The sequence below is a fragment of the Podarcis gaigeae genome (genome assembly GCF_964106915.1).
Source record: "Podarcis gaigeae genome assembly, chromosome: 2".
Taxonomy (NCBI): domain Eukaryota; kingdom Metazoa; phylum Chordata; class Lepidosauria; order Squamata; family Lacertidae; genus Podarcis; species Podarcis gaigeae.
The window spans coordinates 112,915,265-112,927,824 of record NC_139679.1 but is presented as its reverse complement, the minus strand read 5'-3'; the positions used below and the strand labels follow the sequence as shown (position 1 = coordinate 112,927,824).

Sequence of the window (12,560 nt, the reverse complement as noted above, 5' to 3'; positions counted from 1 at the left end):
AGTATGGATGAACCCTGCCAAATTACAATGGATCCAGGGAGTTTTTGTGCTAGCATTGGCAATGGCACCAGCAACACTGGCCAGCTGAGTTCTCCCTCTACCCAATTCAAACATGCCCTCACTGTTGTGTGTAGAGCAGTATATATCATGAGCGGTAGCAAGTTGACATCTGCTCTCAGGCTGGCGGCACCAGTGGTGGGAGCCAGCAGCAGAGCATAGCCCGGGATCACTTGCAGTTGGTAGAAGATCCCAGGTGTGCCATCTGTCTGCATTTCAGGAAGCAGCATAACTGGGGGAGGTTCTGGGGCAGAGAGCTCCTCTCTCAGTCTCTTTCAGTTGCCATGCATCTGGAAAATCACAGACATGTCCTCTTTTGGGGGGGTCTACATGCCCGACCAGGGGGATTTTCAAATTTGAAAGCAAATGTCTGGGTTTCTGTAGTTTTTTAAATTGTATGTGTGTGGGGTGCGTGTGTGCTGGCGGCTCGGGGTCAGAGGGCGATTGCCCCCCAAAAGCTCGGAATTCTTGCAGTATGGCAACCCTATCTCAAGTTTTCACCCCCTCCATCTTAAATAAGCAGAAGAATTTGCAGCTTAGTGAGCAGACAATGGAGGATATGGGATCAGGGAAGTATAGGACCATGCGATGCGAAGTTTCCATCTGTCCGATATGTAGGAGGAGACTGGTGCAAGAGGCTGAATTAATGTTATTCTCTCTCTTCCCTTCTAGGATATCAGAAGCATCTTGCAAAGGTATGTGGCTTTGTTACACACAGTGGGCTGATATGAATCTCCTGTCTCTCCGAAGAGAGTTTAGATTGCTTCACTTAAAACCATGTGCCAATCTAATTTACGTATTACAAACAAATATGCCAGTCAGAATACAGTTATTCATTGGATTGCAGATTTTCTGAAATTTTGTGGTGTAGCTTTGATGTAAAACTATTGTATTGGGGAAGGGAGGATGCACATAAAAGGTTTATTTTAGGGGAATAACTGATTCACCTACTGTAAACTTCATTTCAGAGCAGATTATGATGGTGATTTATTCGATTTCTTACTTGCCCTTCACTTCCTGGACAGGCTACAACAATCTCAAAATATGATATTAACCCTAATATACATATCCCAGGTGTCAAATGCCAAGGTAAAATGACGCTGTTATTAGATGCAATGTACATTCTGTGCTTGGGGAAAATATTCAGCATTCTAAAAATCAAGTTTCTTTAGGTTTTAGGCATTTCTGACCTAGCTATAATTTTAAACAGGGTATGCTAACCAAATTTAGGCAGGTTGTTTGAAAATAGTGTTTTATATTGACAATAAGGTTGAAAAAAATGAGTTAAAATCTAAAATTACATTTTAATGTAATTATTTTATACTTCTCATTTTTTAAACATTTTACATTGTTTTTAACTCGACATTTAATAGTATACTTAACGTATTATTGTGTTGCATCTGCTCTGTTTTCTTATCTTCTCTACTGGTTATTGACCGAAATATATATACATAATCTTATCTCATCTGCAAATTTTATATGAAAAGTATATGTAAGCTAACTCTTTATTCTTCTCCTTTATTCTTCTTATATTTCATGATAGAAATTTATTCAGAGTATAATAGGTGTTTGTAATTGGGCAGATAATTCTGCTGCCTGCCTCCTTTCTCTTTCTTTCTCTCTCTCTCTCTCTGCTTTTGTGGTGTTCCCACTTTTCTTCTTCATCTCAATTGCTGATACGAGACTTGAGAACGAAGAGATGAATTGCAAATAAAATCTGTTTGCTTCTTCCTAGGTGCCATGAAAATAAAGCTGTGGATCCAGTAGCTTTTCCTCCCGGATTTAAAAAGCGAATTGAGAAATTCTCTAAAATGCATCCTTTTCTGGAGACCACCATGAAGGAATTCAAAGGTAACGAAGGGTCATTGCGTTAACTTTTAGAAATTGGGTTTGAAAATATAGCTCATCTGATCCTGTTTTGAGTCTAACTGTGGGTGGGAATTGACTGCTTGAAGGAAAAATGGCTGCGTGGAATTTAAGATTTCCACATTTAGAATTTCCCATTAGATACTTGAAATCTCAGCATTTGAGGGATCTGCGTACAGGACGTTTTCTTCCTTTAAAAATTTGAGCAAACCATTTGTATTTGGCAATGGTTTCAGATCTACCTTGCTTTTCTTCATAACACTTAACGGCAATGATGCAAGAGGACCAAAGGTTGGATACGTCGGCTAAATGTTAGCCTTTTTTTTTTTTTTTGCACGATAACAGTTTCAATCACTGTCAAGTATTGGAGTCAAGTATTAGCAGTAACTCGTTTCTCATAACGCTTTTCTTCCTTAGACATTGTGCTCTCTGGGCCGCAAGAAAAGAAACGTACATTTCCAGGTTTGGCAGATCTTTAAACAATTTTTGCAGCTGAGATATAATAATAATAATAATAATAATAATAATAATAATAATATTTATTTATTTATTTATTTATTTATACCCCGCCCATCCGGCTGGGTTTCTCCAGCCACTCTGGGCGGCTTCCAACGGAATATTAAAATACAATAACCTATTAAACATTAAAAGCTTCCCTAAACAGGGCTGCCTTCAGATGTCTTGTAAAAATCTGGTAGTTGCTGTTCTCTTTGACATCTGGTGGGAGGGCGTTCCACAGGGCGGGTGCCACTACCGAGAAGGCCCTCTGCCTGGTTCCCTGTAACCTCACTTCTCGCAGGGAGGGAACTGCCAGAAGACCCTTGGAGCTGGACCTCAGTGTCCAGGCAGAACGATGGGGGTAGAGACGCTCCTTCAGGTATACTGGACCGAGGCCCATATGGGAGGGTTTTTGCACTGAAGGGAAAAATTTCAGCTGTGTTTTGGTGTCAGGAAACAAAAATCTGTCTCTGCGTGTCTTTCATGCTTCCCTTGCCTTTCCGTCCGTGCATGTGCACAGACTGATGTCTCAAGTAGATAATCTGTGATGCCTAATGACAGGAAGTGAAGAGCTGCCTTTATACAAGCTCAAGTCATTTCACCCATCTAGCTTAGTGACTGGCAACAGCTCTCCAGGGATTTATACAGGGGTCCTTTCCTTGCCCTACCTAGAGATAGTAAAGGTAAAGGGACCCCTGAGCATTAGGTCCAGTTATGGCCGACTCTGGGGTTGCGGTGCTCATCTCACTTTATTGGCCAAAGGAGCCGGCGTACAGCTTCCGGGTCATGTGGCCAGCATGACTAAGCTGCTTCTGGCGAACCAGAGTAGCGCATGGAAACACTGTTTACCTTCCCGCCAGAGCAGTACCTATTTATCTACTTGCACTTTGACGTGCTTTCGAACTGCTAGGTTGGCAGGAGCAGGGACCGAGCAACGGGAGCTCACCCTGTCGCAGGGATTCGAACCGCCGACCTTCTGATCGGCAAGTCCTAGGCTCTCTGGTTTAACCCACAGCGCCACCCGCGTCCCAGAGTTAGTAGAATCATAGAGTTGGAAGGGACTTTGAGGATACAATTCCAACCCCCTGCAATGCAGGAAGATGCAGCTGCCCCATACAGGGATCAAACCTGCAACCTTGGCATTATCAGCACCACGCACTAACCAGCTGAGCTATCCATACTGTTTGCATGCAAACCTGCATTGCAGGGGGTTGGACCAGATGTCCGTTGGGGTCACTCCCACCTCTATAGTTCTGTGAAACCAAATGCCCTACGCAAGTGGTTCTCCCTCTGCTTCTGAATTTATTTTTATGGGGAGGGGATACTTTCCCAGGAGTACGTTGGCTTCTCAAGCGGCCTCCTAGCTCAGAGCTGCATAAAACTTGGATGTAGGTCATGGGTAGGCAAACTAAGGCACGGGGGCCGGATCTGGCCCAATCCCTTCTCAATCTGGCCCACGGATGGTCCGGGAATCAGCGTGTTTTTACATGAGTAGAATGTGTCCTTCGATTTAAAATGCATCACTGGGTGATTTGTGGGGCCTGCCTGGTGTTTTTACATGAGTAGAATGTGTGCTTTTATTTAAAATGCATCTCTGGGTTATTTGTGGGGCATAGGAATTCATTCATTCCCCCCCCCCAAAAAATATAGTCCAGCCCCCCACAAGGTCTGAGGTACAGTAGACCGGCCCCCTGCTGAAAAGGTTTGCTGACCGCTGAGTAGGTGCTAACTCCTTTGGGGACCTGCCTCCGTAATCCTTTCCTTTCTTTTGCAGGTGAAGACATGCCCAAATTAGTACTATCATCATATTCCACCTTGTCCTGGGGTTCTTACAGAGCTCCCAATGAATTGCTTTGTTCTTCCTATGTTATGGGAGTTGAGAGAATCACCTCTGGGACCCATTCCTGGATAGCCAACGTGGGGGGTGAAAAGTTCTGGGCCGTGGGGGTGGCCAACGAGACTTTAAGGGGATGCAATATTGTCAATTTGAACGCTGGTCTTGGGATCTGGGCTATCGTCCGGACTTCCGCTGGTGATTATTACCCAACCACAGCTCCTGGAATATCTCTGGGTCCATTGCCCGCGTCTAGCAATACAGCCTGTAAGTTGGAGAAGCTCCAGTCCAAGAGGATCTGTGTGTGTGTGAACTATAAAAAAAGATGGGTGGTCTTTTCTGACGCCGACTCTCACAGCGTCATCTTCACTTTCACCAATGCTGCGTTCTCTGGGGAGGGGGTCTGCTCCTGGCTCAGTGTGGGGCAATGAAATGAGTTTGTCTTTGGGGGGCAATCAAGATCCATCTGAGAATGGCAAAATTGACTTGGTTGGGCCAAATCCTTTTGAGCAAGGGAGGGGTAGAAGGAAGGAAGGAAGGAAGGAAGGAAGGAAGGAAGGAAGGAAGGAAGGAAGGCACTGAACCCTCTTCCCTCCCACCCTCGTCAGACTTCCCTCTCCCTCCCACCCAAAAAAGCCTCCCAGCTGTTTACCCCCCAGTGTAGGTTTCTTACATTGGGGGAAAACGTCTGGCAAAAGTGCCTTTGGCAGGGAAGGTTGTATGTGTGATGGGGAAAGGGTTCAGCACTCTAAGTGCCCTCCCCCCCCCCCACTTTACGGGGAGTTTGTAATGGAAGGATTCTGATATGCTGTGCCAATGCCGTCACGTATGATTTTGGCCTGAGAGTGTCCCGTGCCAAATAATATTATGGTATGTGTGGCAAAACATTAAAAAACCTACAGTGCAGCCACCAATTTCTTCCTTCTCTCTCCCCTTGCCCCCCCCTGCAAGTTGTCTGTCTTGGGGCAAATCTGGATCGTGGCCTCCTATTGTTTTGGGGAACCACATTGTTCCCCTTCTTGCTCTCTCTGGGGCTGATGAGATTTCAACTACACTATGGCTCTGCTACCCTGATGTGTAGTTTGTGCAAGTCTGTTGTTGGTAAGGGCTCAACGATTAAAAAAACCCCCAAAACCCAAATGAAGCACTGATTCAATTTGGGACATGGCATACAAGACTAAATTTCTGAATAAATTAAGTATGAGGGAGGGTAAAGACTGGCATATTGTCCTTTCATTGGAAAAAAGCGAACCTTTTCATTTTAGTTTGGAATAGTGAGGTAACAAGAAGTGGTGCAACCTTATTCATTGTTGGCAGGAACAGAGACGAGGCTGCATACAAATTTGAGGTTCACAGAAAAAAGGTTTCAGTTTCATTGTTCCTGTCCTTCATTAATACTCAGTGGAGTTTCCAGAGTCCTGTATATGAAAAAGTCTGCAGTTGTTTTCATAGAAAGAGAAATCCGATATTCGGCAATGCTTCTGTTTTGTGTATTTTGTGTTTTTTTCTTTTTGCAGTTCTGTATTAATAATGGCGTTTCTTTTCACTATTATGTCTTTAACGTCCGAACATGAATAAAACAGTAAATGTTTATCATTGGAGAATAAAGGAATCATTCCATTTGTGATGCAAATATACTGGAGCAATGCAGCCTTATTGGGGAGTTGACCTAGCTGTAGGGGGTTCCTCTCTACTTCCTCCCCCCCCCCAAAACCTTCCCAAACAGGGTGGCAATTATTTCTGGGGCCATTTCCTTGGTTCAGCAAAGATACAAATATAAAAATGCAGCTCCCTTCTACAACTGGATTTGAAGACTCATACAAACTCGCAACATACAAACGACTTTTCATATAACCGCAGACTTGCCATGGACAAATTCAATGATATTTGGAATCCATTCTTACAAATACTGTAATTAGCTTAAGATCTGGTGAAGAACAACCTTGTAAAGTAAAAAAGGAAAGATACAACCGTCAGTCACTCCGGCCCCCAGTGCAATTGCGGAAGCTTCAGCTAGAGGGTGCCTGTGTGTCTCTAAATTATGAACAAATATCAACAATATTTTAAATGCTGGCACAAGATATTCCTTCACTCTTTCAACAATGCCCCATTCTGTCACAAGAGGATCTCCCAGATCAGCGAGACACAACTGAATGTGATTGGAAAAAGCATTATTATTATTATTATTATTATTATTATTATTATTATTATTATTATTATACCACCCTATACCCGGGGGTCTCAGGTGGTTCCTAAGAACGTGGGTGCCACCAAATCCCTATAAAACAGATTGAAGGGGCAAGATTTCAAGGACAACTTGAAATTTCATAGGCCAGCTGAACCCTATCCCATGTTTTTCTCTCCAATTGTTTTCCCTACGAAAGGGTTCGTGGAGTTATGCACTCAGAGAAGGGTATATAGAATTTGAACCCATATAAAAGCAGGTGGCGTTATGGTACAAACATAATGGAACCAGTGCTCCCCACAAAAGCTGATGAAGAAAATGCCAATGAATTATTCCCCCTCCCCCCACCCCGAGAGCTATAGAACAGTTGCATGAAACAGTCCCAGGTAACTTTTCACTTAGGTGATGTTGTGGGTGGGTGCGTGGGTGGGGTTTTGGAGGAAGGTGGGTGGCTGGGTGAGGAAGGAAACTAAGCTGCACGAGAGGGGGTGGCGAATTCAAAAGTCAAAGTTAGTTGTCCCCAAATCCTGTTAACATTTGGGACTGGAGCAACAGTGTTTGCAAGAAGATACTGTTTGAGAACAGGGAGACAGGAAACCAATTCTTCCCTCACTGATTGCTTCTCAAGTAAACAATTGTTTTTCTTAGGCTTTACAGTGGTACTTCTAGTTACAAACTTAATTTGTTCCGGAGGTCCGTTCTTAACCTGAAACTGTTCTTAACTAGAGGGATGCTTTCTCTAATGGGGCCTCTTGCCGCCACCGCACCGACGGCACACATTTTCCGTTCTCAACTCAAAGTAATTCTACCAGGTTAGTGGAGTTTGAAACCTGAAGCATTTATAACCTAAGGCGTTTGTAAGTCGAGGTTCCACTGTACTTCCTTCTTCTTCCTGTTCCTGTCAGTTAGTATTTGACCTTTTATTAGCCTCATGATGGCCACACGGCTCTCACTCAAATTTTCCTGGGGACTGTAGTTAGTTAAGGGTGCTGGGAAGTGTAGCGTTTTGAGGTAAACAGCCATTGCCAGGATTCTTTGGCAGACACCATGCACTTTGAATTCACGGTACAGATGTGAAGCTGCACACTGTAACGGTTTCCCCCCGGCTTATGCTGTTTCTTTTCAAAAACTATGAGTCACCCAGAGGGAGGGAAAGGCCCGCCCTGTGGTTTGAAACTGGAAAAACGAAACAAAAGCTTTTATTCCCATTTCAGGCAGACGAAATGGCAGACGAGAGTCCAGTGAAGAACCTCAGCGAGGAAACGACATGCTGCATCTGCCTGGAGTATTTCACAGATCCAGTGACCATAGAATGCGGCCACAATTTCTGCCAAAGCTGCATCACCCAGGCTTGGGGAAACTCGGACCGAGATGCTTCTTGCCCTCAGTGCAGGGAACCTCGTCAGCAAAGGAATGTCAGGCCCAACCGGCAACTGGCAAGCATTGTGGAAATAGCCAAGAAATTCAGCCTTCAGATGGCAAAAGGGGCAGAAGCACTGGGAAAGGTTTGCGAGAGACACCAGGAACCCCTGAAACTCTTCTGCGAAGACGACCAAGACCCCATCTGTGTGGTGTGCGACAAATCCAAGGAGCACAGGGACCACAAGGTGATCCCAAAAGAGGAGGCCTTTGAGGAGTATCAGGTAGGGAGCTGTAGGACTGGGGACCAGACTTCCAAGGGATGCGCGGTTATCCTAGGGATGGGGAAAATATTTCAGCCTAAGGGCGGGGTATGTGGGTGAGTGTTTGTGTCCCAAACGCTGCTGGTTATTGGGGCCTGAGGCAAAAGTGGACAGAGCAACACTTGAAAATTTCACCTTTTTGCAGTAGACTAGTTCCTACAAATGCTCTCATTGCCGTCTATGTTCACCATCTAAGTAAGTGGGAAGCATTAGTGGAGTTCAGGGACACATTCTGGCCAGGCAAAAAAAGACTCAAGGAGGATGTGAACTGGAGCTGGTCAATGTTTCAGCCTGGGGAGAGGCCGGAAGCGAGTTAGGAGCTGCAGGACTCACTATCTGGTACTGAGCATTCAGAAGTAGGAACATTCACAAGAAGTTCCAAGAGAACTTGAAAACTTGAAGGCTGGTCTGAGGGCCATAGCTCAGCAGAGGGTACCAGCTTCATTCCTTAGCGTTTTTCTGTAGGGCTGGAGACAGCCTTTGTCCCAAATCCTGGAAAGCAGTCTGTATAGAAAACAAACCAGAGGTCTGACTCTGTATAAGCCAGCCTAGTGGAAGCATTCAACGACTTGGATGATGGACTCAAGGGCATCCTGATCAAATTTGCAGATGACACCAAACTGGGAGGGGTGGCTAACACCCCAGAGGACAGGATCACACTTCAAAACGACCTTGATAGATTAGAGAACTGGGCCAAAACAAACAAGATGAATTTTAACAGGGAGAAATGTAAAGTATTGCACCTGGGCAAAAAAAATGAGAGGCACAAATACAAGATGGGTGACACCTGGCTTGAGAGCAGTACATGTGAAAAGGATCTAGGAGTCTTGGTTGACCACAAACTTGACATGAGCCAACAGTGTGACGCGGCAGCTAAAAAAGCCAATGCAATTCTGGGCTGCATCAATAGGAGTATAGCATCTAGATCAAGGGAAGTAATAGTGCCACTGTATTCTGCTCTGGTCAGACCTCACCTGGAGTACTGTGTCCAGTTCTGGGCACCACAGTTCAAGAAGGACACGGACAAACTGGAACGTGTCCACAGGAGGGCAACCAAAATGGTCAAAGGCCTGGAAACGATGCCTTATGAGGAACGGCTAAGGGAGCTGGGCATGTTTAGCCTGGAGAAGAGGAGGTTAAGGGGTGATATGATAGCCATGTTCAAATATATAAAAGGATGTCACATAGAGGAGGGAGAAAGGTTGTTTTCTGCTGCGCCAGAGAAGCGGACACAGAGCAATGGAATACAAGAAAGAAGATTCCACCTAAACATGAGGAAGAATTTCCTGACAGTAAGAGCTGTTTGACAGTGGAATTTGCTGCCAAGGAGTGTGGTGGAGTCTCCTTCTTTGGAGGTCTTTAAGCAGAGGCTTGACAACCATATGTCAGGAGTGCTCTGATGGTGTTTCCTGCTTGGCAGGGGGTTGGACTCGATGGCCCTTGTGGTCTCTTCCAACTCTATGATTCTATGATTCATTTGATGTCCCCAAGTCCCAGCAGTCTCTCTCTTTCTTTAGTCCCAGAATATATGTTGGGAAACAGATGTTATGCCTACCAGTTTTTGCTCAGGAGGCCCCCCCCCCCTGGTGGTCTAGGAGGGCAGTCTGCCCAGTGGAAAGGTTGTCAGGAGCTGGGGATGCAGGTCCGTAGCTTGGAGGAGGTCCTCCTGGCCTGGATCCTTTGCTGTCACTTGAGGCTCAGGTGGCCTCAGTGGCACAGAGTGCCTCCCTTCAGCTTTGGCTGATGCCCAGCTACACCCCTATCTGGACAGGAGTAGCCTAACTACTGTTGTCTATGCTCTGGTACACTCATATCTTCCTTCCTTTCAGAAATTTGAAAGCCATTGTGATGTGGTGTTTAGAGGGCTGGGGGAGAACCAGCTTCAAATTGCCACTCTTACTTAAAACTCACTGCTGTGGCCGGAAGTCACTTTCCCCCAGCCTAACCCACCTCACAGGGCTGTTGTGAGAGTTAAAGTGAGGGCAGGGGAGAAGAACCATGTAGATTGCCTTGAGTTCCTTGCAGACAGGTGGGACAAAAATGGAAAGGTGGGTGGGTGGATAACACTGGGAAAGATGGGTGGGCCTTTGTTTCATAACCCCATCTTCCTGGACGTGAAGTCCCATGGATTTCTGAAAGACTACATTTGCATTGCTTGCAAACATGTGAGTTCCTTAGCTATTTTCTCATTTGCATTTTGGGAGCTGTAGCTGTTTGGTAGGGGACGCACATGGCGTTGTGGGTTAAACCACAGAGCCTAGGACTTGCTGATCAGAAGGTCAGCGGTTCGAATCCCCGCGACGGGGTGAGCTCCCGTTGCTTGGTTCCAGCTCCTGCCAACCCAGCAGTTCGAAAGCATGTCAAAGTGTAAGTAGATAAATAGGTACCCCTCTGGCGGGAAGGTAACCGGTGTTTGCGTGCGCTGCTCTGGTTCGCCAAAAGCGGCTTAGTCATGCTGGCCACATGACCCAGAAGCTGTACGCCGGCTCCCTCGGCCAATAAAGCGAGATGAGCGCCCCAACCCCAGAGTCGGCCATGACTGGACCTAATGGTCAGGGGTCCCTTTACCTTTACCTTTGCTGTTTGGTGCAATAGGGTACCAGCACATGGTACCTTTGGATATTCTAACACAGACAACACCTGGTTTCGTTGTGCCATCAGGGAAGTATTAGGTGCAGTGCTATCCATGCAGAAAATGCTGAGCTTGTTTGGCTCAACATATTTGCGTGAGAAGACATTCTCTGCTATGAACTTTAACAAGAACAGCGTGAGGACAAGACTAAGTGACTCTCACCTGTGTGGCATTTTGCAGATCAAAACCACTGCCTTTGAACCAGACCTAGCCTATGTCCAGATCTCAGTTTCACCCTTCACATTAGTGCACGCAAGTTTTGGTTTTTTTTCCAATTGAGATGAATACATTGTGAAATCTCAGTTAATATCAGTTGGTCTAAATCAGGTATAAATATATTTGGACACAACATGTATACCTGGTGTTATGTTCCTGTTCATATTTTTTGAACTTAAAAGTTGACAGGCAACCTTTATTACCAACAATATGTAATGTACTTTACAATGTTTCTGACATATATTTCAGCTTCCTGGATTTTTTCCCCCATCTGCCCTTTAGCTATGAAAGGCAGAGTGATTCAACACCTGTTTAGATTTGTCATCCATGTGATGAAATGAAAAGTATGCCATTTGCAATAAACTTTGCATAAGTACTCAGTGATATGCAGTACCAGCACCTTTCCACCCCAAATGTTAAAAGTGTGGCATTTGCAGTAACAACTTCATGGTGAATACTGCAAGCTGTTTTTCTTAAAAGAAAAAAGAAAAAGAGCGAGCTGTGAATAGGGCTGTGCACCAGCCACAAGCTTTGGTTCATACCCCAATTTAACTTTGGAAAAGATCATGGTTTGGTGCAGAAAATTTTATGAGGCTGCTACAATTTTATGAGTATATCTTTGCTGCCCAAACTAACCCAAATGCCTTTTTGGCCACCCCAGGGTAAAATTATGTGTCATTTGGAGTTCCTGAACAAACAGAAAGGAGAAATTCTGTCTTCTAAACGGAAGGGGGAGAACGAAAGCCAGAATCTGCTGGTAGGTGCAAACCTTCTTGCCTCTCCAGGATGGTTATACTGGACAGAGTGAGGCCTTAATTCTTCGCTTGCACAGTGTCCCAGGTTTAAACACTGGCATTATCAATTAAATGGATATTGGGTGGTAGAGTTGGGAAAGGTCTCTGCTTCAGACCTTGAAGAGCAGCTGCCTGCAAGGTTAGGCAACATTCAGCAGGACAGGCTAAAATTGGTAGGGTTGTCTAGGGGCGAATGTAGTCCTCGAGTCCAAAAATGCCAGCCATGCCAGCATAATAATAATAATAATAATAATAATAATAATATTTCCCCAGCCACTCTTGGCGGCTCCCAACAGAATTAATGATAATAAAAACACAATAAAACATCAAACATTAAAAACTTCCCTAAACAGAGCTGCCTTCAGATGTCTTCTAAAAGCCAGATAGTTGTTTATTTCCTTGACATCTGATGGGAGGGTGTTCCACGGGGTGGGCGCCGCTACCGAGAAGGCCCTCTGCCTGGTTCCCTGTTAACTCACTTCTTGCAGTGAGGGAACCACCAGAAGGGCCTCGGAGCTGGACCTCAATGTCAGGGTAGAACGATGGGGGTGGAGACACTCCTTCAGGTGTACCGGGCTGTGGCCATTTAGGGCTTTAAAGGTCAGCACCAACATTTTGAATTGTGCTCAGAAATGTACTGGGAGCCAATATAGGTCTTTCAGGACTGGTGTTATATGGTCTTGGTGGCCACTCCCAGCCACCAGTCTATCTGCCGCATTCTGGATTAGTTGCAGTTTCCAGGTCACCTTCAAAGGTAGCCCCACGTAGAGCGCATTGCAGTAGTCCAAGCAAGAGA

The 12,560-nt window shown here is 45.3% G+C and overlaps 2 protein-coding genes across 7 annotated transcripts in view; both read left to right on the top strand.

The window, feature by feature from the left end:
* Positions 1–12,560, top strand: part of LOC310837709 (zinc finger protein RFP-like) — a 34,903-nt gene that overhangs the window by 6,987 nt on the left and 15,356 nt on the right. Inside the window, exons 5-8 of one of the 4 annotated variants that reach the window (XM_083724717.1) lie at positions 730–752; positions 1,793–1,908; positions 2,341–2,373; positions 4,196–5,888. In XM_083724717.1, the coding sequence (XP_083580843.1) occupies positions 730–752; positions 1,793–1,908; positions 2,341–2,373; positions 4,196–4,686 (663 nt within the window). In that variant the 3' untranslated portion in view covers positions 4,687–5,888. Of the gene's footprint in view, positions 1–729; positions 753–1,792; positions 1,909–2,340; positions 2,386–4,195; positions 5,889–12,560 lie in introns of those variants that run through there. The other 3 variants (XM_083724716.1, XM_083724719.1, XM_083724718.1) reach the window with 3 other exon arrangements.
* LOC310837600 (zinc finger protein RFP-like) overlaps positions 7,325–12,560 on the top strand; it is a 43,656-nt gene continuing 38,420 nt past the window's right edge. Inside the window, exons 1-2 of one of the 3 annotated variants that reach the window (XM_083724455.1) lie at positions 7,325–7,505; positions 7,655–8,083. In XM_083724455.1, coding sequence (XP_083580581.1) covers positions 7,488–7,505; positions 7,655–8,083 — 447 coding nt within the window. In that variant the 5' untranslated portion in view covers positions 7,325–7,487. Of the gene's footprint in view, positions 8,084–11,631; positions 11,728–12,560 lie in introns of all 3 variants that reach the window. The other 2 variants (XM_083724454.1, XM_083724453.1) reach the window with 2 other exon arrangements.